At 45.9% G+C, this 26,412-nt stretch overlaps 1 protein-coding gene across 3 annotated transcripts in view; it reads right to left on the bottom strand.

Annotated features, from left to right (window-relative positions):
- Positions 1-26,412, bottom strand: part of LOC103183850 (neurabin-2) — a 60,793-nt gene that overhangs the window by 26,768 nt on the left and 7,613 nt on the right. For 2 of the 3 annotated variants that reach the window (XM_007901562.2, XM_007901564.2), the window contains exons 1-2: positions 23,979-24,159; positions 21,781-23,463 (exon numbers count right to left, since the gene is read on the bottom strand). In XM_007901562.2, the coding sequence (XP_007899753.1) occupies positions 21,781-23,292 (1,512 nt within the window). In that variant the 5' untranslated portion in view covers positions 23,293-23,463; positions 23,979-24,159. Of the gene's footprint in view, positions 1-21,780; positions 23,464-23,978; positions 24,160-26,412 lie in introns of those variants that run through there. The other variant, XM_042343290.1, reaches the window with a different exon arrangement.

Below are 26,412 nucleotides of genomic sequence, written 5' to 3'. Positions count from 1 at the left end.
AGTTTCGCTGTGGCTGTCAAGCCATGGTTCAGTTGATAACACTTGTCTCTGAGTCAGAAGCTTGTGTGTTCCGAATCCACATCAATCCAGTATGTAGTCCAGGCTGATACTCCAGTACAGGACTGCGGCTAGTGCTGAATTGAAGCAGTCGCCACTTTTCGGATGAGATCTCACCTGTGCCTGTCCAGGTGGACGTTATAAAGATCCCTTGTGAAGTCCTGTAGCTCAGTGCTTAAAGCACTCGGCTCACAAGCGAGAGACCTGGGTTTGATTGCCAGCAGGGCGAAACCTTGGGCAAGTTTCCTTACTCCACACTCCTAATAATAATCCCTCAAGGAAAAAAACAATAATAATTTGGTCACTCAATCCACGACTGTTTGTGGACCCTGCTGTGCGCAACTGGCTGCCACATTCCGCCCACAAATATACAGTCACTACACTTTACAGTATATTCTATGAAGCGCTTCGGGAGGTCTTGAAGATGTGACAAGGCGCTATATCAAATGCAAGGATTATTATTATTATTGTTATTATTATTATTATCCTGTGACACAATGCGAAAAGAAAGTTTATTTCTCCCAGTGTCCTGGACAACAGACGCAAGCCACAGCATAAAATCAGTCTCTCACTTCATGGCTGTTTGTGGGATTTTACTGTGTGCAAACTAGTCACTGTATTCACCCATAAAATACACAGTCACGACACCTTACAATCTACAGAACAATCTCGAGAAGTGTTTTGAGATATCCTCCTGGGCACTTTAAAAGACAACGGACCCATCTGATCTCATCAATGCTGAACGTCAACTCTTCTGCCTTTTCCCATTGCAGGATCGAGCTCCTTCTTAAATGAGAACATGCCCCCGTAACCTCTTCCAGCTGTTGAATGAGCCCCATGTGTCAGGCTGGTCGGGTTCACGAAGCGCTAAAGGAAAACTACGGCAAGTTCTTCCCTTTATAAACTAATAATAATAATAATAATAATCCTTGCATTTGATATAGCGCTTTTCACGTCGGGAGGACGTCCCAAAGCGCTTCACAGAACACACTGTAAAGTGAATTGACTGTATATTTGTGGGCAAACGCGGCAGCCAATTGCGCACAGCAATGTCCCACAAACAGTCGTAGATTGAAAATGACCAATTTATTATTGTTTTTGGTTTTGGAGGGATTATTATTAGGCGTGTGGAGTAAGGAAACTTGCCCAAGGTTTCGCCCTGCCTGGAATTGAACTCAGGTCTCTTGCTTGCAAAGCGAGTGCTCTAACCACTGAGCTACAGGACTCCACAACGCAGCTTAGTCTCTGATAAAAAGCACTTTGCATCAGCCAATTACTGAAGGAAAGATTAAAATGATATCACAAAGCCCAGTCACAATTAATTATCTGTAATAACACCCAACGAATGTAAGACACTGTAAAGCCCTATTGTTCTGCTGTTTAACTTTCCCAGTTTTAAGAAAATTTCTACATTTGCTGGACTTCAATGCTGAAATTTAGTTCGAGCTGAATAATTCATAGCTTACAATTGAGTTACAACAACTTGCATTCATAACGAGCATTTATATAACCATTTCCACAGTTAGTGAAGTCAAAGGCTTCAAGATACAAGATAGTCACAAGAAGAGCAAAAGGAGATTTTTTTTCACACATGTTGGGACATGGAATGTCCTGCCAAGTAAAGTGGTAGAGGCAAAGTCCAGTTTGGGCTTTTAAGAGGGAAAAAATCATCCTATATTCCTTGCATTTGATATAGTGCCTTATCACATCTTCGAGACATCTCAAAGTGCTTGACAGAATATACTGTAACGTGAATTGACTGTACATTTTGTGGGCAAAACGTGGCAGCCAATTGCGCACAGCGATGTCCCACAAACAGTTGTGGATTGAAGTGACCAATTTATTATTATTATTTTTTTTGAAGGAATTATTACCCCTGGAAAAGCAATCCACCAATCGACTGACAACCGGGCTCCTACTTACTGCTAGATAAACAGAGGCATGTGGAGTAAGGAAACTTGCCCAGCGTTTCGCCCTGCCCGGGAATTGAACCCAGGTCCTCTCGCTTGTGAGGCAAGTGCTCTAACCACTGAGCTACAGGACTCCACAAATAAATGGGTCTGCTACAACTTTTTGCATGGTGGGCTAACTGCGTGCAGAGATCCCAATGCCAGCACAGTGCTGATTCCCCCCAAAACATATCTTGGCAAAATAATTCAGCATTTTATCAAGAATTTCACCACAAGTAGCTTTTATTTATTCACAAGTCCACAAGGAAACAAAAGCAGAGCGTGTTTGGAGAAGTGCTGAGCTGGAAGTCTCATCCCGTGACCTCAGCAACTTCTATGGCAGTTAACTTGTTGCACAAATAATTTTATCCCCATTAAACTCCACTTTCCTCGCTAATCAATATGTAATATTGTTTTGTTTTCTCATGTGGTTCTCTTGCTGCTCTGCTGGGGTTTCTGCTCAAATGTGCTTCCTATTGGTATTGGGATAAAGTGTGCTTTGTTTCTACATTTTTTATCCTGGACAATTAATCAGAGAAAGAGAAAGAGAGAGAGAGAGAGAGAGAGAGAGAGAGAACTCGGTTGCACAGTGGTCTGTAGAATAGTCAACAGAATGTCTTAAAAACAGGGGGTGTATTCACTGGATTGGAAAGGTTAAGAGAGGGTCTAAATAGACTCGCTCGGAATTCTGAAAGGGTCCGAGAGGGAAAATAGTGACAGATTGACATGTGATTTGGCACCAACTCAACACTTGGACTGAACGCATTAATTGGGAATCGAAGAATGGTTGTACACAAAGGGTTGGCAGAAAAGCTGGGATGTGTTTGTCCGAAATGGCTATTTAACACTGAATAGATTTAAACTTATTAACAATAACACTTATAACCGTGATCTGCGTTTATCCAGCACCATTCACACAAAAATAAAAGTCTTGAAGTGCACTATTCAGGGTTTTTTTCTTAGTTTCCTGACCAACAGCTCCTGCTGTTTATCGGGACGTCGCTATGCGCAAATTGCCTGATGCGTTGGTTGACCTAACAAAATACACAATCCCTACTGCACTTTCACAGCAGAATCCCATGAAGCGCTTTGAGACATATCAAATGCAAGGATGATCAACGTTATTTATAAACGTGTAGTGTGAGTGGCTCAGTGCGCTGCAGAGATAAGGAGAAAGCGGATCCCAGCAGCACATAACAGAGTTCCAGATATAATAATAATAAGATATGGAGCAACAATGTACATCAGGAAGCTCTGTAGGTCAAACAAGAGTTAAAATGGAACTCACCGGCCCAGTTGCTACACGCAAAACAAGAAGTGACTTTGGATCTTGCTCTGACTCACCCTGAACCCTCTCAAGTGTACTTTGTGCCTCACAAATTCTGGAGTAATTTGAGATAGAAGTTCTAAATTTAATTTTGCTTTAAAGGAGGAGCTGCCTTGTATTTTCACAACCCGTTTTTCTCAATTCCTTAAAGGCGGCGAATGAAGAAATGTGTCTCTTCGCCTCGCTCCCTCCCTTGCCTCCTTCAAAGCACATCTCAAGACCCTCCTCTTCGACCACGCATTTCGCCATCCTCCTCCCCCTACCCTCCCTGCCCTCCACCCCTCCCTGATCCCACCCCCAGCTTGGGTCCAAATCCCTGACTGTCCAGCGCCTTGGGACGTCCTCCCGACATGAAAGATGCTGTGTAAATGAAATTTGTTGTTGTTGTTTTACATCCTTAAAAAAACAATAATTATTTGGTCACTTCAATCCATGACTGTTTGCAGGAAACTGCTATGCGCAATTGGCTGCCGCGTTTTACCCACAAATATACAGTCAATTCACTTTACAGTGTATTCCGTGAAATACGTTGAGACGTCTCGAAGACGTGATAAGGTGCTATATCAAATGCGTTTGCTTACAAATTACAGTCACTGCACTTTATAGTAAAATCTTGTGAAGCACGTTGAGACGTTTCGACTATGTGTTAAGGGTTATATCAAAACATTATAATTATTAGACAGTAAACTCCTGTTAACTTAATCCTGGCTTGACTTGTCCCTACCGCTTAAGTCATCATGCTGTCAATATCCTGGCCACAATTGTTTATGTATCTATATATTTGCCTAACTCGCCATTCCTGGTAACTTGTCACTGAGCCCTTTTTTCTCTGGGAGCAACCAATTATCAGTTTTCTGTTAAAAAAAAACACAAAATACTGCAGATGCTGGAAATCTGAAAACAAAAACAGAAGTCGCAGGGAACACTCAGCAGGTCAGGCAGCATCTATGGAGAAAGGATTTTTACTGTAGCTATGTTGTTTGATTCCAAAGTGGGAATTTTCTCAGGACGATCTCTTCATAAAACCCAGAAGCTATGGTCTGCTTCTGAGCACCTGCTCACAGCAGCCATACTTCCTGAGTAGCCTGGCTGAGCAGGAGTTAAGGTCAGTCATAGGTTGGTTGCAGGTTCAGATCTCAATAGGAGTCTGATGCCCAAATCCCTCAGCCATATGTACGGTGTGTTTTATCTATAAGGTCATGAAAGCTTTGATTATATTACTCCCCCAAGCTGTAACTGCGTTTCTTGATCATTGCTGACCACTGCTTTATTTAGGCTGGAGAAGGCAATGTGCAGTCCTGCAAGGGATCAACACACACCTTTCCTGTTGCTTGTCCAGCTAGGACCACCCTATCCATCAGGACTTTTTGGCTCGCAGGGTTAACAGGCTGAGTGGGAGGATTCTCTGCCCCCCCCCATGACTGGTCTGCCCATCTTGCCAATGAGTCAGGCTGGGCTGCGTGATTTCCTGAGCATCAAATTGAAGGGAAACTTGCTCAGTGTGAAGCACTCATTCTTCTGAGTCATGAAGATTGTGGGTTCAAGCTCCACGTCAGGACTCTGAAACTCAGACTGTTTACGCTGACATTCCAATGCAGTGTATTGTCGGATGAGATGTTAAACCGAGATCCAATCTGCCTGTGAAGGCCCATGAGTAAAGAGTGCTACCAAGAGAGAGCCAGAGTGTCACTTTCGTAATAACCCTTGTGTTCAGGATTAGGTACAGTGACGTTCACATTGGAAGGATGTCTCAAAGAGCTTCACAAGGATATACTGTAAAGTGTGGTGACTTTAGGCGATGATATGATATATGAACACAGATATTTATGTACACATAAAAATTACACTCTAAAATCTTAAGCCTCTCAACAAATTATGACTCAACTACAAGTTCTCAATATTTTTCAGATTACTGTTTCTGCCACTTTACAGAATAGTCGGCAAAACTTAACTCTTCTTACACATCCCGCCAATGTGAAAGGTGCTATAAGGATTTTTTTTTATTCTTGTGGTTTGTGAAGCGTATCGGTTTACACACGTGTTTAACCGCTCTGGCATTGATGTGAAGCCTCAGGCAATCAACTGAAGCTGGAATGTCCCTGTGTCTAGAAGTAAAATCTTTGGTGTGAAAAGGCTGTAACTCACAAACATTCCCTCCGTGCTCGCTTTAACAATGACCTCAAGCGGCAGAGAAAGGCTCAGCTCCCAATCACAAGGAACACCCGCACACAAGACAGCCAGCAGTCCCTTTGGGAATTCAGTGCACGTTGTTTAACAGTGGTCCTTTCACCCCGACGCCCATTGCATCTTTCTGCCCAATTAACAATTCTTCTGCGTAGAATGGCTCATAAAATAACAAAAAAAGAGCATGTTCATTTAGTGCGACTGACAACAATCATACTGCATGTGATCTAAAAACGTTATTCAACCCATTCACTCCCCCCCGATAGGCAGTGGGTTCGATCAACTGATTGAAATTGATCGCATTTATTACATGTCAATAGTTTTGTGTTCAATGGCTTCCGAATTTAAGACTGAAACAAAGAATTTTCCACAATTCTGAGCGATCTAAAACCTGGAGTCCTATCTATTTTCTTCATAAGGGCTCCCGTGTAAAATTCATGGCCAGCAGTTACCCCCAACACATACTCTGGAGACCCCCTCAAGCCTTAAGGGAATCTTGCAAACCTGAGCCTCAAGCTCTCCGGAATTAGGTCAGCGGAACTGTATCCTAGGGAGAGAAAGTGTGCGTTTCCTTCTAGACACAGGGAGATTCCAATGTGTCACACTCTTGGATACTCTTAAACATGGCTCCTGCATGACAAAGAAAAGACCAAATAGTCTTAACAGCTGAAATAGGTGGAATTTCACAACCATTCATCTGCAGTAAAAATGCCCATTTCTGTTGGAACCTCCATGCATTCTACACAGGACACCTTACAAAGAAAATAGAAAGGACTCCTATGATATAATAATATTCTTCGCATTTGATGCAGCACCTCATCACGTCATCAAAATGTCTCAAAGCACTTGACAGGATACGTAGTTAGTTAGTTAGTTAGTTAGTTAGTTAGTTAGTTAGCTAGCAAGTAAGTATAAGTAAGGTGTATTTTGGAGGCAACACAGCAGATAAATTTGCACACAGCAATATCTTACGAACAGCTGTGAAATGAATGACTAGTTTTATCTGGTAATTAGGACACCGAGAGAAACTCCCATCTCTTTTTGAGTAATGTCTTTAACGTCACCTGAACAGGCAAACAGGACTCAGTTTAATGTCTCATCTGAAGAGCGGCATCTCTGACAATGAAGCGCTTTCCCCCAGCACTGCACTGGAATGTCAGCCTGTGAGTTCAAAGTCCTTTACATGGGATGTGAACCCACACCATCTAGCTCAGAGGAGTCCCCTGGATCTCACCACCCTGAAGCGCTTTGAGACGTCCTCCCACACATGAAAGACACAATATCAAATGCAAGGATTGTTAATTATATTTCCAAGGTTTTGGAAGTCAAAGCTAAAAACAAATTCGAATTTGCAACATGGCTTTAAAAAAGCAGAAAAAAGCACAACAGACACTCATAGAATAAGCAAATGAAATGGGACGACAATATCCTTGACCATCTCAAAGCGCAATTTGACTGCTCTTGGACATGCCTTCCCTGCTCTGGATCAGATAACATGCTATGTTGGCCAAACAATGTTTGCTATTCATCGCGACAGTAAAGGTAGAATTTCAGGCTAGATGCGAGTGCCAGGCAGTCTGACATGGCAGGACTAAGTGTCGTTCCTGCAAGTTACATTTTGGAGTCGATAAATCAACTCTTTTGAAACAACTGATCCCAGTGGGAAATGGTGTCACTGGGGGAGAGGAGGAGAAAGCAGGTCATACAGAATATTGCCTCCTACTAGTGATTTAGATACAAGGCTAACGACAGACCCTCAGCCACTTAGATACACTTCACAGATGATTCACTCTCCATAAAATACCATTTTTGTGTACAACTGTTTGTGGGACACTGCTGTGCACAAATGGCTGCCGCGTTTCCCCACAAAATACAAGGTCACTTACACTTTACAGTATGTCCTGTGAAGTGCTTTGAGACGTCTCAAAGACATGATCAGGCGCTAGATCAAATGCAAGGATTATTACTATTATTATTTACCTGTTTCAATCTACTTCAAATTGCACCTTAAGACTTTCCTCTTTGACCTTGCCTAAGGTCACCGGCCCCTTTTCTCCAGCTGAACATCAAAATCCACCACTGTTAAGTGCTCTGAGATGCTACTCCATCTGTGAAGGGTGCTGTATAAATGCGAGTCGTTGTTTTTTTATTTACTTGCCCAGTTTGGGGGCATTTTCTGACTCAAAAGAGGCCAGTGTGTTACCTACTGCCTGAGTCAGGCTGACACCTGGACCTGTTGAACCACCTTATCAAACAGGAGACTTCCAAAAGGCCTTTGACAAAGTACCCCACAAGAGACTTCTTTAGAAATGTACATGTGCATTAATTGTGCATATTCTTCATTCACGGATCGACTTCAAGATCCTCTCACTCGTTTTCAAATCACTTCAATCCCTCGCAACTCCCTACCTTCCTGACCTGTTTACCCACCACTTCACCACTTCCGCTCAGCTGGCTCCGGACTCCTAGATGTCCCTCGGGCACTCTGCTCCACCATCGGTGGCCGTGCCTTCAGCCACTACACCCCGAAACTCTGGAACTCTCTCCCTCGATCCCTCCACCTTGCCCCCTCCTTCCCCACCTTCAAATCCTGTCTAACGACTTTCAGTTTGATCATGCTTACAGTCACCTCACCCCCTCCTTCTCCCTTTGGCTCGTTGTCAGACTCCACCACTGTGAAGCACTCTGGGACTCTATCCCGCGTGAAGGGCACTATATAAATGCAAGTTGTTCTGTTGTGTTCTTTACCTCCCTCTCCTCAATGCCACAGAGTAAAACAAAACAGCAAAACAAAAACAAAAAAATACCCGGGTGTTTTACTTGGTGGGTAAGAAAAAAAACGGCAACTGTCGTGGTCTTTAATCTCATTGACAGGATTTAAATTGAACAAAAATAACTAATGACAAGACCCTGCGGTCTCTTGGCAAGACCTTCAATGGGATTTTCGAAGAAAATAGAATTTCGACCCATATAATTTGTACAATATTCAAGGCTGTAATTCATTGAAATGTCCTATTTACTGAAGTAAGATACAGAATGACACCAGACGCCCTTCTGACTTACAGCAGACAACATTTATAATAATAATCCTTGCATTTGATACAGTACCTTATCATGTCTTCGAGACGTCTCAAAGCGCTTCACAGGATATACTGTAACCTGAATTGACTGTATATTTTGTGGGCGAAACATGTTTATACGTTTAGTCACATGTGTTTGAAGCAGCAACACACACCCCAGGCCTGAAATTCTGCCTGATCCTAGCCGGTTAGACTGCGCTGTCTTGAATTTCAAGACGACGCAGAATCGAGCAGAAAGTTCCTAACTCTGCGTGCCGTTTCTAAATGTCTCTAGGCGCCTTCCTTCACCTAAGCCATCTGCTGTTGTCCATCTCCCCTGTCCCAGATTGCCAACTCTGGCTTCTTTTGTGGCCCTGTCTTTGATATAGTAACTTATCATAGTGTCGAGAGGTCTCATAGCAGGTTATACTGTAACATGGTGTGACTGTGCATATCTCGTGGCCGAATGTAGCAACCAATTTGCACACAGCAATGTTCCACAAGCTGCCATGAAGCAAGTGACTGATTTTATTTGGAAGATTGTTATCCAGGACACCGGGAGGAACTACTTTCTCTTTTTTGAATAGTGCAGTGGGATCTTCAACCACTCAAACAGGCAGACACGTCCACGGTTCAATGTCTCTCCAACGTGAGTGTCAGCATAGAATATAGAGGGTCCAAGTCCCAACAGAACCTTTCACTGTAGAGGGTAATGTCTCGGTGCGTTCAAAAAAGGATTTGAGATGGGAAATAAAGACTGAAAGAGCGGGGATGAGATAGAGTGTCAGAGGAAGAGAGTTCCAGAAGTTAGAGATGATTTAACAGACACTACTCAGGGAAAACTTCCATCCGGGTCAAGAATTTACAAGATTCAAAGTGACGCGGTGTGACTTGGGTGGGGAGGAAGGAGGAGGTGAAGGAAGCATGGTTGAAGAGGTAGTTTTTTAGCCAGGAGTCAAGCTAGATAGAGAGGGACAGAGTCCTAGAGGTTAGGGGTGAAGGGTCTAAACTATCACTTTTAGGACAAGTAATTTTGGGGGAATTTAATTTGCAATACTGAATAATGAAGAAGAGTGACAATCAGTAGCTTGGGGTAATGACAAGTGTCATATAATAATAATAACTATCCTTGCATTTGATACAGCGCCTTATCACGTCTTTGAGACGTCTCAAAGCGCTTTACAGAATACACTGTAAAGTGAACTGACTGTATATTTGATGAAGGCTTTTGAGAGATTAGGAGATGGTTTGAGTTAAATGCAGTTTAAGTTTCCTTCTTCGCAAAGGATGGTTCTATCACCATTACGTGGAGTCCTGTAGCTCAGTGGTTGAGCACTCGCTTTGCAAGCTAGAGACCTGAGTTCAAGTCCAGGCAGAGGGCGAAACCTTGGGCAAGTTTCCTTACTCCACACAGAGCCTAATAATAATCCCTCCAAAACCAAAAACAATAATAAATTGGTCATTTTCAATCCATGACTGTTTGTGGGACATTGCTGTGCGCAATTGGCTGCCGCGTTCGCCCACAAATAGTCAATTCACTTTACAGTGTGTTCTGTGAAGCGCTTTGGGACGTCCTCCCGACGTGAAAAGCGCTATATCAAATGCAAGGATTATTATTATTATTATTATTACCATCGATTGAGGATTTTTTTCTCTGCAGTTGGTTGGTGGATGACAGCCAGATCGTGAAACTGAAATTGAATGAAGTGCGGCAAGACTTTGCCAAGAAATCCTTCAATCAAAAATTATGCTTGGATCAGGAATTCTATTGTTTCACCACATGTTGTGACACAACCTATTTCACTTATTCCTTTAAATATTCAACACACACTCAATTGTGTTGCAGTTCCGAGCTGGGGTCTACTGGTTCAATGGAATTTGTGTTTGAGCTCCTAGAACCTATGACATTTATCCCATCAATCCATTCTAGACTTGAACCTAGATCCTGCTGAAAGGCAAGTTCAGTATAATAATAATCCTCGCATTTGATATAGCGCCTTATCAAGTCTTCAAGACGTTTCAAATCGCTTCACAGAATATACGGTAAAATTAATTAATTGACTGTGTATTTTGTAAGCGAAATATACTGTATATTATATGGGAGTTATATTAACACGTACTATCTGGCCAGGAGTTTTAGTTCAATTCCACTTTAGGTTCAGATATTGTATTTTTGTATTCACAAGATAATTTTAGATGAAGTCTTTTTGGCTCATCTGATAATTACACTACTACTAATAATAAATCTTGCATTTGATATAGCACCTCATCACATCTTCGAGACATCTCAAAGCGCTTCACAGGATATACTATCAAGTGAATTGACTGTAAATTTTTGTGGGCGCGAAATGCGGCAGCCAATTGCGCACAGCAGCGTCCCACAAACAGTCATCTGATATCATCCCTGCAGAACACTCACTCAACTGTCCACTCATCACAGCTTCAAGCTGCTTTATCAATGAGCCCCATCATCATTGCCTCAACCAACCCTTCCTGGCAACCTGTGCCAGTCATCAATTACCCGCTGAGTAAAGAAAACTGTGAAATATGTTGTGTGACTATGGCTTAGTTAGTAGCACTCTTGCCTCTGAGTCAGAAGATTGTGTCAGGTTTCTGAGCTGAAGGCTGACACTCCAATGCAGTGCTGGGTTAGTGCATGTGTTTGTGTGTGTGTGTGTGTGTGTGTGGCTGTGTGTGAGGGGCTGAAGATGGGGATGTATTTTGAATTAGACATTAAACCAAGCTCCCTTCTGCAAGTTCATTAAAGATATCTCATGGCAATATGCCAGAAGGGAATGTTTTTTGATGCCCTGGCCAACAATTCCCAAATTAAACTGGTCACTCTCTTCATGGCTGTTTAGGGGACGTTCTTGTGCGTAATATTGGCTGCCATGTACAAAATACATAGTCACTGCACTCTATAGTCCACACTCTGGAGAGTTTGATATGTACTGACTGCATTAAAGGCACTGTATAAAATACAGGTATTATTACTATTAGATTACCCCCATCCTTGCCCAACTCAATTGGCTTCCCATCACACAGTTCAAGATTCTGATCCTCACCTTCAAAGCCCTCCATGGTTTTGCTCCCCACTACCTCTCCGACCTCCTAATCCCCTAGCATCCTATCACTCCCTCTGCTCAGAAGGCTCCGGCCTGCTTCACGTCCCTCGCCTTGCTCACCCCACTATTGGTGGACAGGCCTTCCGTCACTCTGCATCCACCCTTTGGAATTCCACCCCGCAGTCCCTTTGTCTCGCCCCCTCCCTCGCCACCTTCAAAACCCACCTCAAGACCCTCCTCTTCGACCGTGCTTTCGATCTCCTGCTTCCCCCCCTGCCCTCCACCCTCCCCCACCCCGACCCCCAGCTCGGATCCATAACTCTGTCTGTCCAGCGCCTTGGAACGTTCTTCCGACGTGAAAGGCACTATACAAATGTAATTTTGTTGTTGCTGTAGATTACTCCATTCGGTTTGCATTATAGTGACTGTATTTCTACATCGGAATTATTATACAATATGTGACAGTTGGACCTTTTCGAAGCCGTCGGGCTGCAGCTTTGTAGCTTGATTTTTTTTATTGGCTTGTCCTCATTAACCTTCCACAGGCTTGCTACGGTTCATTATAAAGCAACAGAGAAAAAATAGTGATCTAATTTAAGGTATCAGGTCCCAACAGAACCATATCCCCTGCTAATAGTCTGTGAGTCCGTGAGTATGTGTGTGTGTGTCTCTCTCTCTCTCTCTGCTCTTTCCTTTTTAATTCCTGCTCTTGTCTTTGTGGACGTTCTGGCAAAGGTTGCAGCATAGATGGTTTACTGTAGCCAGTGTAAGTGAGAGATGCAGCAGAATGAGAACAATGTCAAAGAGCCCAACGGAACGCAGCTCCTGGGATTCAGCGAGCACTGAATGGAAGCACGCTGAGACACCAACAACAGAGAAAAGGGGAATCGGCTCAATACTGTATCTAAAAAGAAAGGATGCGGAGGGAAAAAAGCAGGACATTAATAAACAGCTTCTGTGGAGGAGCCAGCACCAGCAGAGGCATGTTGTGGATATAGGGGGTAGAGTGAATATTTTCAAGGATATGGGGAAAGAGCGGGGGAGTGGGACTGATTGGGTAGCTCTTCAAAAGAGCCAGTAAAAGCACGATGGGCCGAATGGCCTCCTTCTGTGCTGTAATATCCTATGATTCTATGACTAAAATGAGTAATAATAATAATCCTTGCTTTTGGTATAGCACTTTATCACATCTTTGTTACGTCTCAAAGCGCTTCACAGAATATACTGTAAAATTAATTGACTGCACATTGTAATGCTACAATAAACTTACAACATCTCTACCATACAGCAGAACTTGGTGGGAAGGTCACTTATAGCTCACTCATTGTCCTGACTCACTTTTCGCTGTTCTCTGCAGTTCATTCATCCTTTTAATCCAGTATGGGGAACACAATGCTGGGTTTGTGGTTACTAGGGAGTAGACTGATAGCCACACTGACGCCCATGTCTGGGCAGAAGGAGATATGTCACAATTGCTATTCTCACAACTATTTTACTGAGTTGACACAAGATTAATTACTGAGAAATGAAGTGCCCGACCATTGTAAACTGAACCATTTTCCTGTTTTTAGGGCAGATTTCTCTCTGGTGTCATAGCTTAGCTGTAAGATAAGCTAATGCTCTGGTAGGAGGGTGTTGCATCGTTGGAGATGCCGTACTTCAGATGAGACGTTAAACCTAGGTCCCGTCTGTGTCTGTTTAGGTGGATGTTAAAGATCCAGTGGCACTTTTCCAAAAGAAAAAAGAGTTTCTCCCAAAGTCCAGGCCAACAGTCCTCCAGATATTATCAGACATTCGCTTTGTGGGACGTTGTTATGCGCAAATGGGTTCCTGCATTTGCCCACAAAGTAAAGTCACCACACTTTACAGTAACTGTAAACTGTTTGGGGACATTTCAACACTGAATCAAATGTAAGACTTGCTCCAACAACAACAACAAATTACATTTGTACAGCGCCGTACACGTTAGGAGGATGTCCCAAAGCACTGGACAGTCAGGAATCTGCAACCGAGCTGGTGGTTGGGATCAAGAGGGATAGAGGGCGTGGAGGGGTGGGAGGGTGACCGAAGGCACAGACGAAGAGGAGGGTCTCAGAATCCTTTTCCAATAACCCGGCTGGCTGGTTCTGTGGCAGCAATGTCCTGCAAACAGCTATAACGAGAGTAACCACCGAGAGGTTTTGCCTGGCCCTGTGTAAAGACTCGAAAGGCTGCAGTTTTAATCTGCAAATTAATGTCCCGGGTTAAATAACTCAGTTTTTCCAATAACAATGGACTTTTCCTGCAGCACACACGTTTCCAGTTGCACTGAGATTGCTTTCATATGCTCTGAGCGTCAGAATAAAAATAAAACCTAAACCCTTATTATTTCTCATCTCTCCCCCACCCCCCACACTTTGTTCTCCTCCTCCCATCCCCACATTAAAGCGTTCATTGCCAGGTGCCCAGCCCATTAATCTCTCAGATGATTTCACGGGCACCTATAAAAACAAGAACATTAATTTGACGTCCGTAAACTTTCAAACCAAATCATTATTGCAAATTTTCCGCTCGTTACAAGGCGATTCATGAGGTCTTTCATTTCACAGGTAGGAGATTCCAGTTTTATTCTATTTCTAGCTCTTTCATAAAGCTGTTAACTTCCCCAAAGTACCCAGTAATTATATTCTTAATTTTCCCTATTTTCGACCACCTCCTCACCTGTGTTATCTTTAATGGTTACTTTTTTATGGTGTCAGTCGGGCTCAGTCGGTAGCACTCTCAAGTCTGGGTCAGGCGGTTTTATATTATTAATAATAATAACCCTTGCATTTGATATAGCACCTTATCACGTCTTTGAGACGTCGCAAAGCGCTTCACAGAATATACTGTAAAGTGAATTGACTGTATATTTTGTGGGCGAAATGTGGCAGCCAATTGTCCTACAAACAATCGTGGATTGAGTGACTTTTTTTTAAGAGGAACAATTACCCCCAGAAACACAATCCGCCAGTCGACTATCAACATTCATAATCTGACATCGCGACGTTGAGCCTAAGATGACTCCCAGTGCATTGCAGTGATGCATTTAACTGTAGTCCCGTCTGCCTTGTTCAGGTGGGCATCAGAAGAGAATTCCCCCCATTTAAATTGGTCATTCACTTCATGGGGCACTTCATGGTTTATGGGGCATTGCTGTGTGCAAATTGGCTCCCGTGTTCTCACAAAACTTATACGATCACTGCATTACACTTTGCTGAAACCTCCGCAAAGTGCTTTGAGATGTTCTTGACTTTAAAGGCGCAATATTAAAAGCGAGGATTATACTAATAATAATAATAATAATAATACTTGCATTTGATATGGTGCCTTACCATGTCTAGAGAGTCTCAAAGCGCTTCACAGAATATACTGTAAAGTTTTGTAACTGTAAATTTTGTGGGCGAAACGAAGCAGCCAATTGTGTGCTGTAGTGTCCCACAAATAATCATGGATTTTTTGAAGGGATTATTACCCCCTAGAAAACAATCAGCCAAGCTACTAACAACTGGGTTCCTACTTACTGCTGGGTAATCAGAGGCGTTTGGAGTAAGGAAATTCGCCCAACATTTCACCCTGTATTGTAGTAGATTACAGTATGCCTTCAAACTACCTCCTAACGTCCAAATTAAATGCTTCTGCGTTTGGGATGTGTTAAAGAGTTATGAGACACTTCCTTAAACATTGGAGAGTTTCCACATGACTCACAGTAGGATCAGTCAAAATCGGCACATTTTCTATTGAGTAACAAGTCAGCAATTCATTACTCATTTCATAACTTCCTGGAATCCACAAGTTGTTGGCAAAATATAATCTTGTGATTCCTGCTGTTTTCTGGTGCTTGATTCAATCTTATTCGAGCCCCGAAAATTCCTCTCTGCATTGACTTAAAACCCAAGATTATGCAGGACTTTCAATACCAATAAATAATAATAATCCTTACATTTGGTGTAGTGCCTTTCGCGTCAGGAGGACATCCCAAATTGCTTCCCAGTAGATACTGTCAAGTGGAATGACTGTGTGTTTTGTGGGCAAAATGTAGGGGACAATTTGCATACAGCAATGTCGCACAAGCAACCATGAAGTGAATCACCAATTTCATTTGGGGGATTGTTGGCCATGACCCCAGGAGAGAGAAATTTTCTCCGACTGTCTGCAAGTGCCTGACAGTGGATCACTGAAAAGGACTGGTCAAAGAGGAAGTTTATAGGAGGGATTTTGAAGGAAGGGCAAAAGGACTTTTCAGGAAAGAATTCAGAGAGTCCTTGCTCTATTCACTGTGTGGAATAACTAAACAATCAGCCCTGAGTAACCCAATTGTGAACAGAGCATTGGCTTTAACAGCAACACACACTAATATTCCTTTATCTATGAAGCTGTGGAGTCCTGTAGCTCAGTAGTTAGAGCATTCACTTTGCATGACCTGAGTTCAATTCCAGGCAGGGCGAAACCTTGGGCAAGTTTCCTTACTCCACATGCCATAATAATCCCTCCAAAAACAAAAACAATAATAAATTGGTCATTTTCAATCTACGACTGTTTGTGGGACACTGCTGTGCGCAATTGGCTGTCGCGTTCGCCCACAAATATACAGTCAGTTCACTTTACAGTATATTCTGTGAAGCGCTTTGAGAAGTCTAGAAGACGTGAAAAGCCCTATATCAAATGCAAGGATTATTATTATTATTATAAGCTGCACACAGTTTATGTCAAAGAAATGGGGAATTAGTCCAATTAAGGCATCATTTGAGTCAAATTTCAAGCATGCCTGAGAGTGTGCTGTCCTACCTGTTTCTTATTAATAATAATCATTGCATCTGATATTAGTGCTTTATCAAGACTTCTAGATACCTCAGAGGAATTGCTGCCAAGTGTAGTGACTGTGTATATTGCAAGCGATGGGTTGATGGTGTGATGGGAGGAAATGAGATCCCAGAAAGACGGAAGGACCTTCTTCAACCAAAAAACGATCTTGCAACTTTGTCAAACAACACAAAACCCTGCTTGAATAGGAATTAGAATAGGCACAAAATCAGAGAGGAACTGCAGAGAAATTGCATCAGAGACTTTACTAATTCCCTAGTCCCTCAGTGTCCCTGACTGACCCCATTTAACAGGCAAGACAAGCGACACATTAAAAAAGCCTGGAACTCTACCAAATCGTGTCAGTGACTTTTTTTTGGAATCTGTAGCACCTAAAAGTCTTCCCTGAACGTGCAGCTTGCACGCCCTTCACAACATCAACATACGTTCACGTAGTTTCTCTGCCGATTGCGATGCGGTAGGAAGATAACCAAAGAAGGGAAAACAGTGAAATAAAGAGATGTACATAAATCACACCCCCACACCCCCTGACAAAAATTGGTTATCCAACTCAAGGCTGTTTGTTGCACATTGCTGTGCACCAATTGGCTTTTGCGTTCTCCTACAAAATAGTCACTACACTTCACAATAAAACCCTCCAAAGCACTTTGAGACGTGCTCCCAATGTAAAAGGCGTTGCACCAAATGGCAAAGATTATTATTCCTTGAAAGAATAGCATCTATCGAATGAATCGTAATTGAACTGAAAACAACTGTGAGCCTCATGAGGAAGATGCAGACTTAACTCTTTATGGATCAATTTTCTTTTTGATGGACAAAAGATGAACACCATTTATCCGCAAGACAATTATCTGCATGTCCATTTATCAGCACAGGCTTCAAAGTGGAAGTCGGATGTGTTGTACCAGCAAAAATTGCTGTTGTATGTGTGCATGTGTGAAGTTACGTGCAGTAACTTAAGGTTTCTCTGACCCTCCCCACCCACCACATTGGGATATCAGCAACTTCACACAAATGTAAAGATAAGTCATTGTATTTTTCTAGTATACATTTTTGGGCTGTAAATTGAGATAATGAAGAGAACGAGAACTAGGAAGTTATTAAGACTCTCAGAGAGACAGAGAGAGACTAAGAAAAGCACATAGACATTCACAACGAGAGAGAGGCAGAGAGAAAGTGGCAAAGAGAAATGAGGCAGGATTCTACACTGACAGTAAAACTCCTGATGAAGTAATCTTTTAGATAGCACTAAGGCCAATTTGTATTTTGCGTAATGTCCAATGATCCAATGTCCAATGAATATCTGTTAGGTCAGGGTATTAAGGGATATGGGGCAAGGGCGGGTAATTGGACTTAAAGTACAGATCAGCAATGATCTTACGGAATGGTGGAACAAGCTCGAGGGGCTGAATGGACTACTCCTGTTTCTATGTATCTATCCATTCTGTCTGCTTATCCACAATGCCAATCAAAAACAACAACTTACATTTATGTAACGCTCCTCACGCAGGGTAGAGCCCCAGAGCACTAGATCATGTCCAATTACATTCTCTCACTCCTGTATTAGATCAAGCATTGAGTTGAACGGGAAATAGACGCGTTAAAATATACATATAATATTGTGAGGTCTTCTGAAGGTCCTTTAAAGCTGCAGTTAAATATCAGAGATACTTAGATATAGAGGCAATGTCACTTATCGATTGGATGCCTCCATCGAAGGATGCTTTTTTTTTGCATTTTTCTTCCCAAAAGAGAAATTGCAGTATTGATTATAAATGAGTCTGAATATTACAGGAAACAGTGAGACATGTACAGTCTAAAACACATATTGTATCTCTGCAGGACTGTCAAGAGACAGCACATATGTCAAATCCTGCTTTAATTCTTTATGGTGTGCAATAACACTACTGTAGCTCTCAAAGGTTGATGAAAGATAAAATAATAACAACAAAATTACATTTGTATAGCACCTTTCACGTCGGGAGGACATCCCAAGGCACCAGACAATCAATGTTTCAGACCCGAGATAGGGGTCGGGATCGGGGAGGGTGGAGTGTAGGAGTGGCGGAAGGAGGGTGACCAAAGGCACAGTCGAAGAGGAGGGTCTTGATACGGGTCTTGAAGGCGGCAAGGTGGAGGGACTGCGGGATGGAGTTCTAGAGGGTGGGGCGTAGAGTGGCAGAAGGCCCACCCACTAATTGTGGGGTGGGCGAGGTTGGAGGACATGAAGCAGACCGAAGCCCGCTGAGCAGAGGGAGCAGGCAGGTTGTTAGGGGGTTAGGAGATCGCAGGACTAGGGTAGAGCAAGGTCATGGAGGACCTTGACAGTGGAGTCAGTCGAGGATGGGGGTGATAGGGTCACGGAGCCTGGTACAGGAGAGGACATGGGCTACAGAGTTCTGGATGATCTGAAGCCTATGGAGGGAGGAGTTGTGGAGGCCGACATGCAGGAAGTTTGCGTAGCCAAGCCTGGATGTTATGAATGCGAATAATATTATAATAATCTTTGCATTTGATACAGCTCTTGCAAGCTCTTCAGGGGATTTACAGTAAAGTGTAGTGACTGTGACTTTACATCGATTTACATCCTGATGCTCCTCAAACTTTTAGAAATCGTAATCCAAACCACTTGGCCAAACCTTGTCATTATAAAGCAATAAACGAGCTTTCCTTAAGAAAAGTCACAGCACCAGCAGAAAACGGATAAAGCATACATTGACAGGGCAGAAGGAGGCCATTCGGCCCATCGAGTCAACACCGGCTCTCAGAACAAGCTGTTCATTGGATCCCACTGCCCTGCCTTATCCGCATACTCCTTCAAGCCTATCTATCTTTCAAATACACTTTTACTTCTCCCTTGAAATCCACAATGGACTTTGCCTCGACCATCTTACTTGTCAGGGTATTTCACAAAATATACAGTCAATTCACTTTACAGCATATCCTGTGAAGCTCTTTGAGACACCTGAAAGGCGTAATAAGGCGCTATATCAAAATGCAACGATTATTATTATTGTTAGATTATGTCCTCCAGTCACTGGCTGCTCTATAAGTGGATACAGTGGTTGTCAAAGATCACAAGACAAAGACAATTAATGACTGCATTAGGAATAAATGGATATTATTTGAGAAATGTTCCATTATTTTTGTGAGAGATCCACTTAAACAAGAGGTCCATTATCAAAAACATTGCTTTGATTTAATAATAATCCTTGCATTTGATTTAACACCATTCAGAACGGTCTTTACTGGAAGCTTTTTCAGCCCCTTCCTGTTATTGACAGGAAGTACTGCTGCAACCATTTTTCCACTGTTTTGGAAGCTAAACCTTATTTAGGGGGGGAAAAAACAAAAAAAGCATTGTTAGTTACAACGACTTTCGTGGTACACAAATGCCTCCTGTGTGCATCAATCTGAATAAACACCTGGTAATTTCACTGTGTAGCTAGATACGTGGCTTGCACCATATGTGTTTAAGAATGATCAAGTAAGTCAATACAATAACTGCTGGAGTCTAACCAGCTAAAATTGCATAACTTGCCATCGATAGCATTGTCTGGCAAGCTTTCTGCTGCTCGACTATCTAAGACCACCCTACATATTAGGACATTGGCTTACAGGAGCTGAGTGGCAAGAATCTCTGTCCCTAGTGACCCATCTGTTTCTCCAAGCCCTGCTGACAAGCCAGGCTGGGCTGGCCTGACATCAGCAGTAACCTGGAGTACTACGGATCCGTCTGGTTCAGGAACCGGACTATCGAGACACGGAGGGTTGACTCGACTTAGACATTCCAATAATCGAGCATGTCAGCTTGAAACCAGCTCAGCCCAATAAGGCTCAGCATAACTTCACTCCTTGAATCACAAAAGAAGCATCATTTCTGTCTTCCAATGCTGCAGCACTTCCAATTAGTTTTACAGTACAGTACATGGCAAGCTCCATAACAGTGCCAGCCCACATATACCAATACATTCTGTTTGAGTCCACCCACCTGCAAGATCATCTCATTAACTTTTGTCATGGATTTCCAAAATGACTGAGTGCTTAAAGCTAATTGCCTTAAAGATTTTTCTTTCTCATAACGTCAGATTGGCATTGTAAAACGACAATCTGACCTTAGGAGAAACAAAGCCAAATTCCGTTCCATAAAAGAATGAACCAGAATCCATCTGAGAAGGTTCCTGATCAGGCCATGAAATAAACTTTACAGAGCAGATTATTACATCAATAATACTGTCATTAAAAAAGTCTGTCTCGCAAAGCCAGATTTTTCCAAAAATTGTTTGAGCCTGCAGTTATGATTTATACCATCAGGCGTTGTCTAAAAAATGACTTCATAAACCTCTGCAATTTGCCGACACATAACATTAATCCTTGCATTTAATATTGTGCTTTGCACATAGGGAGGATGTTTCAAAGCTTTTCACAGCATTTACTGTAAAGCCTGGTGAATGTGTATCTTGTAGGTGAACGCAGTGATAACTGTGCAAAGTGACATCTTGGAAATAGCCATGAAGCAATTGAACAATTTTATTTGGGGGATTGTTTGGCCAGGATACTATGAGAGAGAAACTTTCTTCTCTTTCTGAAGCCAGGTGTAAACAAACGTAGTCACGACACTTTACAGACATTCCAAGATGTTCTTTATGTGAGAAACATTGTATCAAATGCAAGGATTATTAATTATTATTATGTCATATGAGAAATGAATAACACAATTATTCTGAGTTGTCCCATCTCCAAGCCCCATCAAGAAAATAAACCAAACAGAAAATACTCTTTTACATAATTCTTGCTGTTGTTGAGGTAGACTTTACTACACTCCTAAAATACAGCAAGGAGAAAGATATGTGACTGAAGACCAAGCAAGTAAATAATAATAACAATCCGTACATTTGATATAGCCCCTTATCGCGTCTTTGAGACATCTCAAAGCGTTTCACTGCATAGACTGTAAAGTGAATTGACTGTATGTTTTGTGGGCGAAATGCGGCAGCTAATTGCACACTCAGTGTCCCACAAACAGTTGTGGAATAAGCGACCAAATTATTATAATTTTTTTAAGGGATTATGACCCCCGGAAAAGCAATCCGACAATCGACTAACAACCATGTTCCTACTTACTACTAGGTAAACAGGTGTGTGGAGCAAGGAAATTTGCTCAACACTTGTGCCCTCAAATATTAAGTGAAGGGGGAAGTGGGGGGTAGGGGAAGAAATTGGTGGAAATTTAGAGTAAATTGCCTTTGTTCCCATACTTACCACGAATGAGCTCTCTTTCAGGTGAACTTACTTACTTTAATGGGTGCCGTGCTGAAGCGAATCTTCCGATGTGGCACGAGTTCCTCCTCGTCCGATAATCCTGTGACCTCGGTGAAGCCGCTCTCGGGCTCAAACGTATCCTCGTCGTCATCCAGGACACTGCTTTCAGACTCGTCACCCAGCCCACTGAAGGCGCTTATGTCCACCATATCAGCCTCCGAAAAGTCCTCGCTCCTCTTGCAATGATCGTACAGATCCAGCTCGTTCCTGATCTGCTCTCCGTCCTCAGAGCTGTCTCCTTTCGAGGGCAGGGACCCCTCGCCTTGGTTGGCCAGCCCATCTGTGGAATCCAGGGAGGCCGATTGCAGACGTTCCAGGCTTTGCCTCTGTGGGATCTCTCCATTTTCTGCTGCTCGGGTCTCCATACAACTGGATTCCCAGCTCTCTGATGCCACGTCTCCCTGCTGGAGTTCACCACAGCCATTGGCCGAGTCCTTGGCCGCTCCGGTCTCCCTGGCTGATGCCCCCTGACCTGGCTCGGGGCTGCCCTGCCCGCTGTCCTCCACTGGCCTGATGACCCCGGGATCCTCGCAGCTCTGTGGCCTGAGCGCGGCGGGCTGGGGGGCCCTGCTTTCCTTCAGGCTGTCCCCATGTTTGACCAGCGATGCCAGTTTACTGGCCAATGCACTGGCAGAGGGTGAGGTGCCCCCTGAGCCTCCCACCTGTTGCCCTCCGATGCCCACGGCCAACTGATCGAGGGAGAAGCCGCCTTCCGCTTTGCCCCCACCCTCGCATCTGCCGGCATCCTGTTGGCTCTTGGCCAAGGCCCTTGACTTCTTGGGGACGGCCTTGGCGTTGGGCGGGCACCCAGCCTGCCTCGCCCTCTCTGCCCCGCCGGCCTTCCTCTTGCTGCTGGCCCCACTCTCGAACACGGCACTGAGCTGGCTGACGGTGGGCGAGATGGCCTCGGTCTCCAAGCTGTCTAGCGACTCGGTGCTGCCATTGAACCGGACCACCACGTCCAGCTTGCCATCCTTGAGGCCCGCCCGCTCCTTGTTCAGCAGCGCCCGGTGGGCCACGTTCTTCTCCTGGATGTTCTTCTCAAAGATTTTTCTCGTCTCCTGGAGTTTGGACAAGGGCCGGTCGGACTTGGTGTTGAATCGGCTGACCCTCTCGGACACGCTGGTGCCCAGCTTGAGCAGGGCCTGGTGGTCCACGTTCTCATTGAGGCTGCTGGCGCGGGGCAGGGACAGCCGGACGGAGCGCTCCTTGCCCTTGGCTGGGATGCCCGTGGCCTCATTCGGGGTGGTCACCATCTTCTGCAGGAACATGTTCTTGATCCTGTGCACGTTGGAGCCATACTTCTTGCCCCTGCCCAGCCTCTGTCGACTCCCCTCGAGTTCCCCGGTGGGGGTCTTGTCCCCATTGCCCACCCCGGGTCCCTGGGCGTCCTTGGCGGGTGTGTGGTCCTCCTGAGAGGCGCTCTGGTGTGGGGATAGGCTCCTCGGGCTAGCGGCAGCTAGCGGAGACGTGTCATGTCTCATCATGTTTCGCTCTCAGCGCTTCCCCAGCCGCATTTTCGCCCTCCACCTCCCTCCCGGCTCTCAGTTAGTGAAAGGTCAGCGCAGGAGGAAGGGGTGGAAATCAAACTGCCGATCGCATTCTAGCGACTAGTGGGTTGTGATCGCCCGACAATCCGCTGCTGATGCTGTTTCCATCTACAATAGAGAGACACAGACACAGTCACACACAGAGATACAGACACACACACAGACACACAGGGATACAGACACACACACAGATACAGACACACACAGACACACACACACACAGACACACACACACAGACACACACAGATACAGACACACACAGACACACACACACACACAGACACACACACACAGACACACAGAGATACAGACACACAGAGATACAGACACACACACAGACACACACACACAGACACACACAGAGATACAGACACACAGAGATACAGACACACACACAGACACACACACACACAGACACACACAGAGATACAGACACACAGAGATACAGACACACACACAGACACACACACACACAGACACAGACACACACAGATACAGACACACACACACACAGACACACACACACACACACACACAGACACACACACACACAGATACACACACACACCGAGAAATACAGTCAATCTCTTGTAAATGCAACCACAGGATCAATAACACAAACCTAGGGATGAATTGCTGCTTTTTTCCCTCTCTCAGTGCTCTCCGTGTATCCTTTTGATGGCCAAATATTAGATTTTTTCTCTCCCTCTCTCTCAACCCTTCTTCTTACATTGTCAACCTCCCCTCCTGCGGGTCCTAAAGCCCTCCGCCCCGCGTCCGCCCTCCGCCCCGCGTCCGCCCTCCGCCCCGTGTCCGCCCGTTTCATTGGTGGTTGTTTGACGGTGCCTTCAGCTCCCCTCTCGACCACCCCCCCTCCCCTCTCGACCACCCTCCCTCCCCTCTCGACCACCCCCCTCCCCTCTCGACCACCCCCCCCTCCCCTCTCGACCACACCCCCCTCCCCTCTCGACCACCCCCCCCTCCCCTCTCGACCACACCCCCTCCCCTCTCGACCACCCCCCCTCCCCTCTCGACCACACCCCCTCCCCTCTCGACCACCCCCCCTCCCCTCTCGACCACCCCCCCTCCCCTCTCGACCACACCCCCTCCCCTCTCGACCACCCCCCTCCCCTCTCGACCACACCCCCTCCCCTCTCGACCACCCCCCTCCCCTCTCGACCACACCCCCTCCCCTCTCGACCACCCCCCCCCCCTCTCGACCACCCCCCCTCCCCTCTCGACCACCACCCCCTCCCCTCTCGACCACCCCCCCTCCCCTCTCGACCACACCCCCCTCCCCTCTCGACCACACCCCCTCCCCTCTCGACCACACCCCCCTCCCCTCTCGACCACACCCCCCTCCCCTCTCGACCACACCCCCCTCCCCTCTCGACCACACCCCCCTCCCCTCTCGACCACACCCCCCTCCCCTCTCGACCACACCCCCCTCCCCTCTCGACCACCCCCCTCCCCTCTCGACCACCCCCCTCCCCTCTCGACCACCCCCCTCCCCTCTCGACCACCCCCCCCTCTCGACCACCCCCCCCTCCCCTCTCGACCACCCCCCCTCCCTCTCGACCACCCCCCCTCCCCTCTCGACCACCCCCCTCCCCTCTCGACCACCCCCCCTCCCCTCTCGACCATCCCCCCCTCCCCTCTCGACACCCCCCCCTCCCCTCTCGACCATCCCCCCCTCCCCTCTCGACCACCCCCCTCTCCCCTCTCGACTATCCCCCCCTCCGCTCTCGACCACCCCCCCCTCCCCTCTCGATCACCCCCCCCTCTCGACCACCCCCTCTCTCGACCACCCCCCCTCTCGACCACCCCCCCCTCCCCTCTCGACCACACCCCCCTCCCCTCTCGACCACCCCCCCCCTCCCCTCTCGACCACCCCCCTCCCCTCTCGACCACCCCCCCTCCCCTCTCGACCACTTTGTCTCAACGAATGGCTTCTCCTCCACCCCCTGTACTGTCTCATGTGGTGTCCCTCAGGGCTCTGTCCTCGGTCCCCTCCTCTTCACCCTCTATATGCTCCCCCTGTGGTGACATCATCCGCAGACATGGGTTAACTTCCACATGTATGCGGATGACACCCAACTCTACCTTTCCTCCTCTACTCTCAACTCCACGACCCCCGATGTCCTGACAGCTGCCTGTCCGACATCGAGTCCTGGACGAGAGACAACTTTCTTCAGCTCAACGTGCGAAAAACCGAGGCCCTCCTGATTGGCTCACGTCAGCGCCTCCGCACCTCAGGCGCTGACACCATCAGCATCCAAGGCTGCACTCTCCACCTCTCAAAGCCAGTCAGGAACCTCGGCGTTTTGTTCGACCCTGAGCTGTCCTTTCTCCCTCACATCCGCACCACAACTGGCACCGCCTTCCATCACCTCCGGAACATCGGCAGACTACAGCATTACCTCACCCCTCACGCGGCTGAAACCCTTTGTCACCTCAAGGCTGGACTATGGGAACTCTCTCCTCGCCGGCCTTCCCGCCACCTCCCTCCACACTGCAGGTCATTCAGAACTCTGCAGCTCGTGTACTGTCCCGCACCAGGCTTCGGACCACATCACTCCCACCCTCGCTCGCCTCCACTGGCTCCCCATCCCCCAGAGGATTGATTTCAAGATCCTCATCCTCACCTACAAGGCCATTCACGGCCTCGCTCCCTCCTACCTCTCCAACCTACTATCCCCCTACCTACCTGCCCGTACCCTCCGTTCCTCTGGCTCCGGTCTGCTCCACGTCCCCCGCCCCAACCGCCCTACCATCGGTGGTCGGGCCTTCAGCCTCTCAGCCCCGAGGCTCTGGAACTCCATCCCCCAGTGCCTTCGCCGCCTCCTCCCTTTCCTCCTTCAAGGCCGGTCTCAAAACCTTTCTCTTTGACCGAGCCTTCAGCTCCCCTCTCGACTCTCTTCCCCCTCCTCGCTCCCTCCCTTCCCTCCCCTCACCCTGACCATTTCCCCCTCCTCGCTCCCTCCCTTCCCTCCCCTCACCCTGACCATTTCCCCCCTGCTCGGGTCATGACCCAACTGTGCAGCGCCTTGGGACGT

Source organism: Callorhinchus milii, unplaced genomic scaffold (genome assembly GCF_018977255.1).
Source record: "Callorhinchus milii isolate IMCB2004 unplaced genomic scaffold, IMCB_Cmil_1.0 Scaffold23, whole genome shotgun sequence".
In the NCBI taxonomy this organism is placed as follows: domain Eukaryota; kingdom Metazoa; phylum Chordata; class Chondrichthyes; order Chimaeriformes; family Callorhinchidae; genus Callorhinchus; species Callorhinchus milii.
This window is presented reverse-complemented; position numbering and strand designations above follow the sequence as displayed.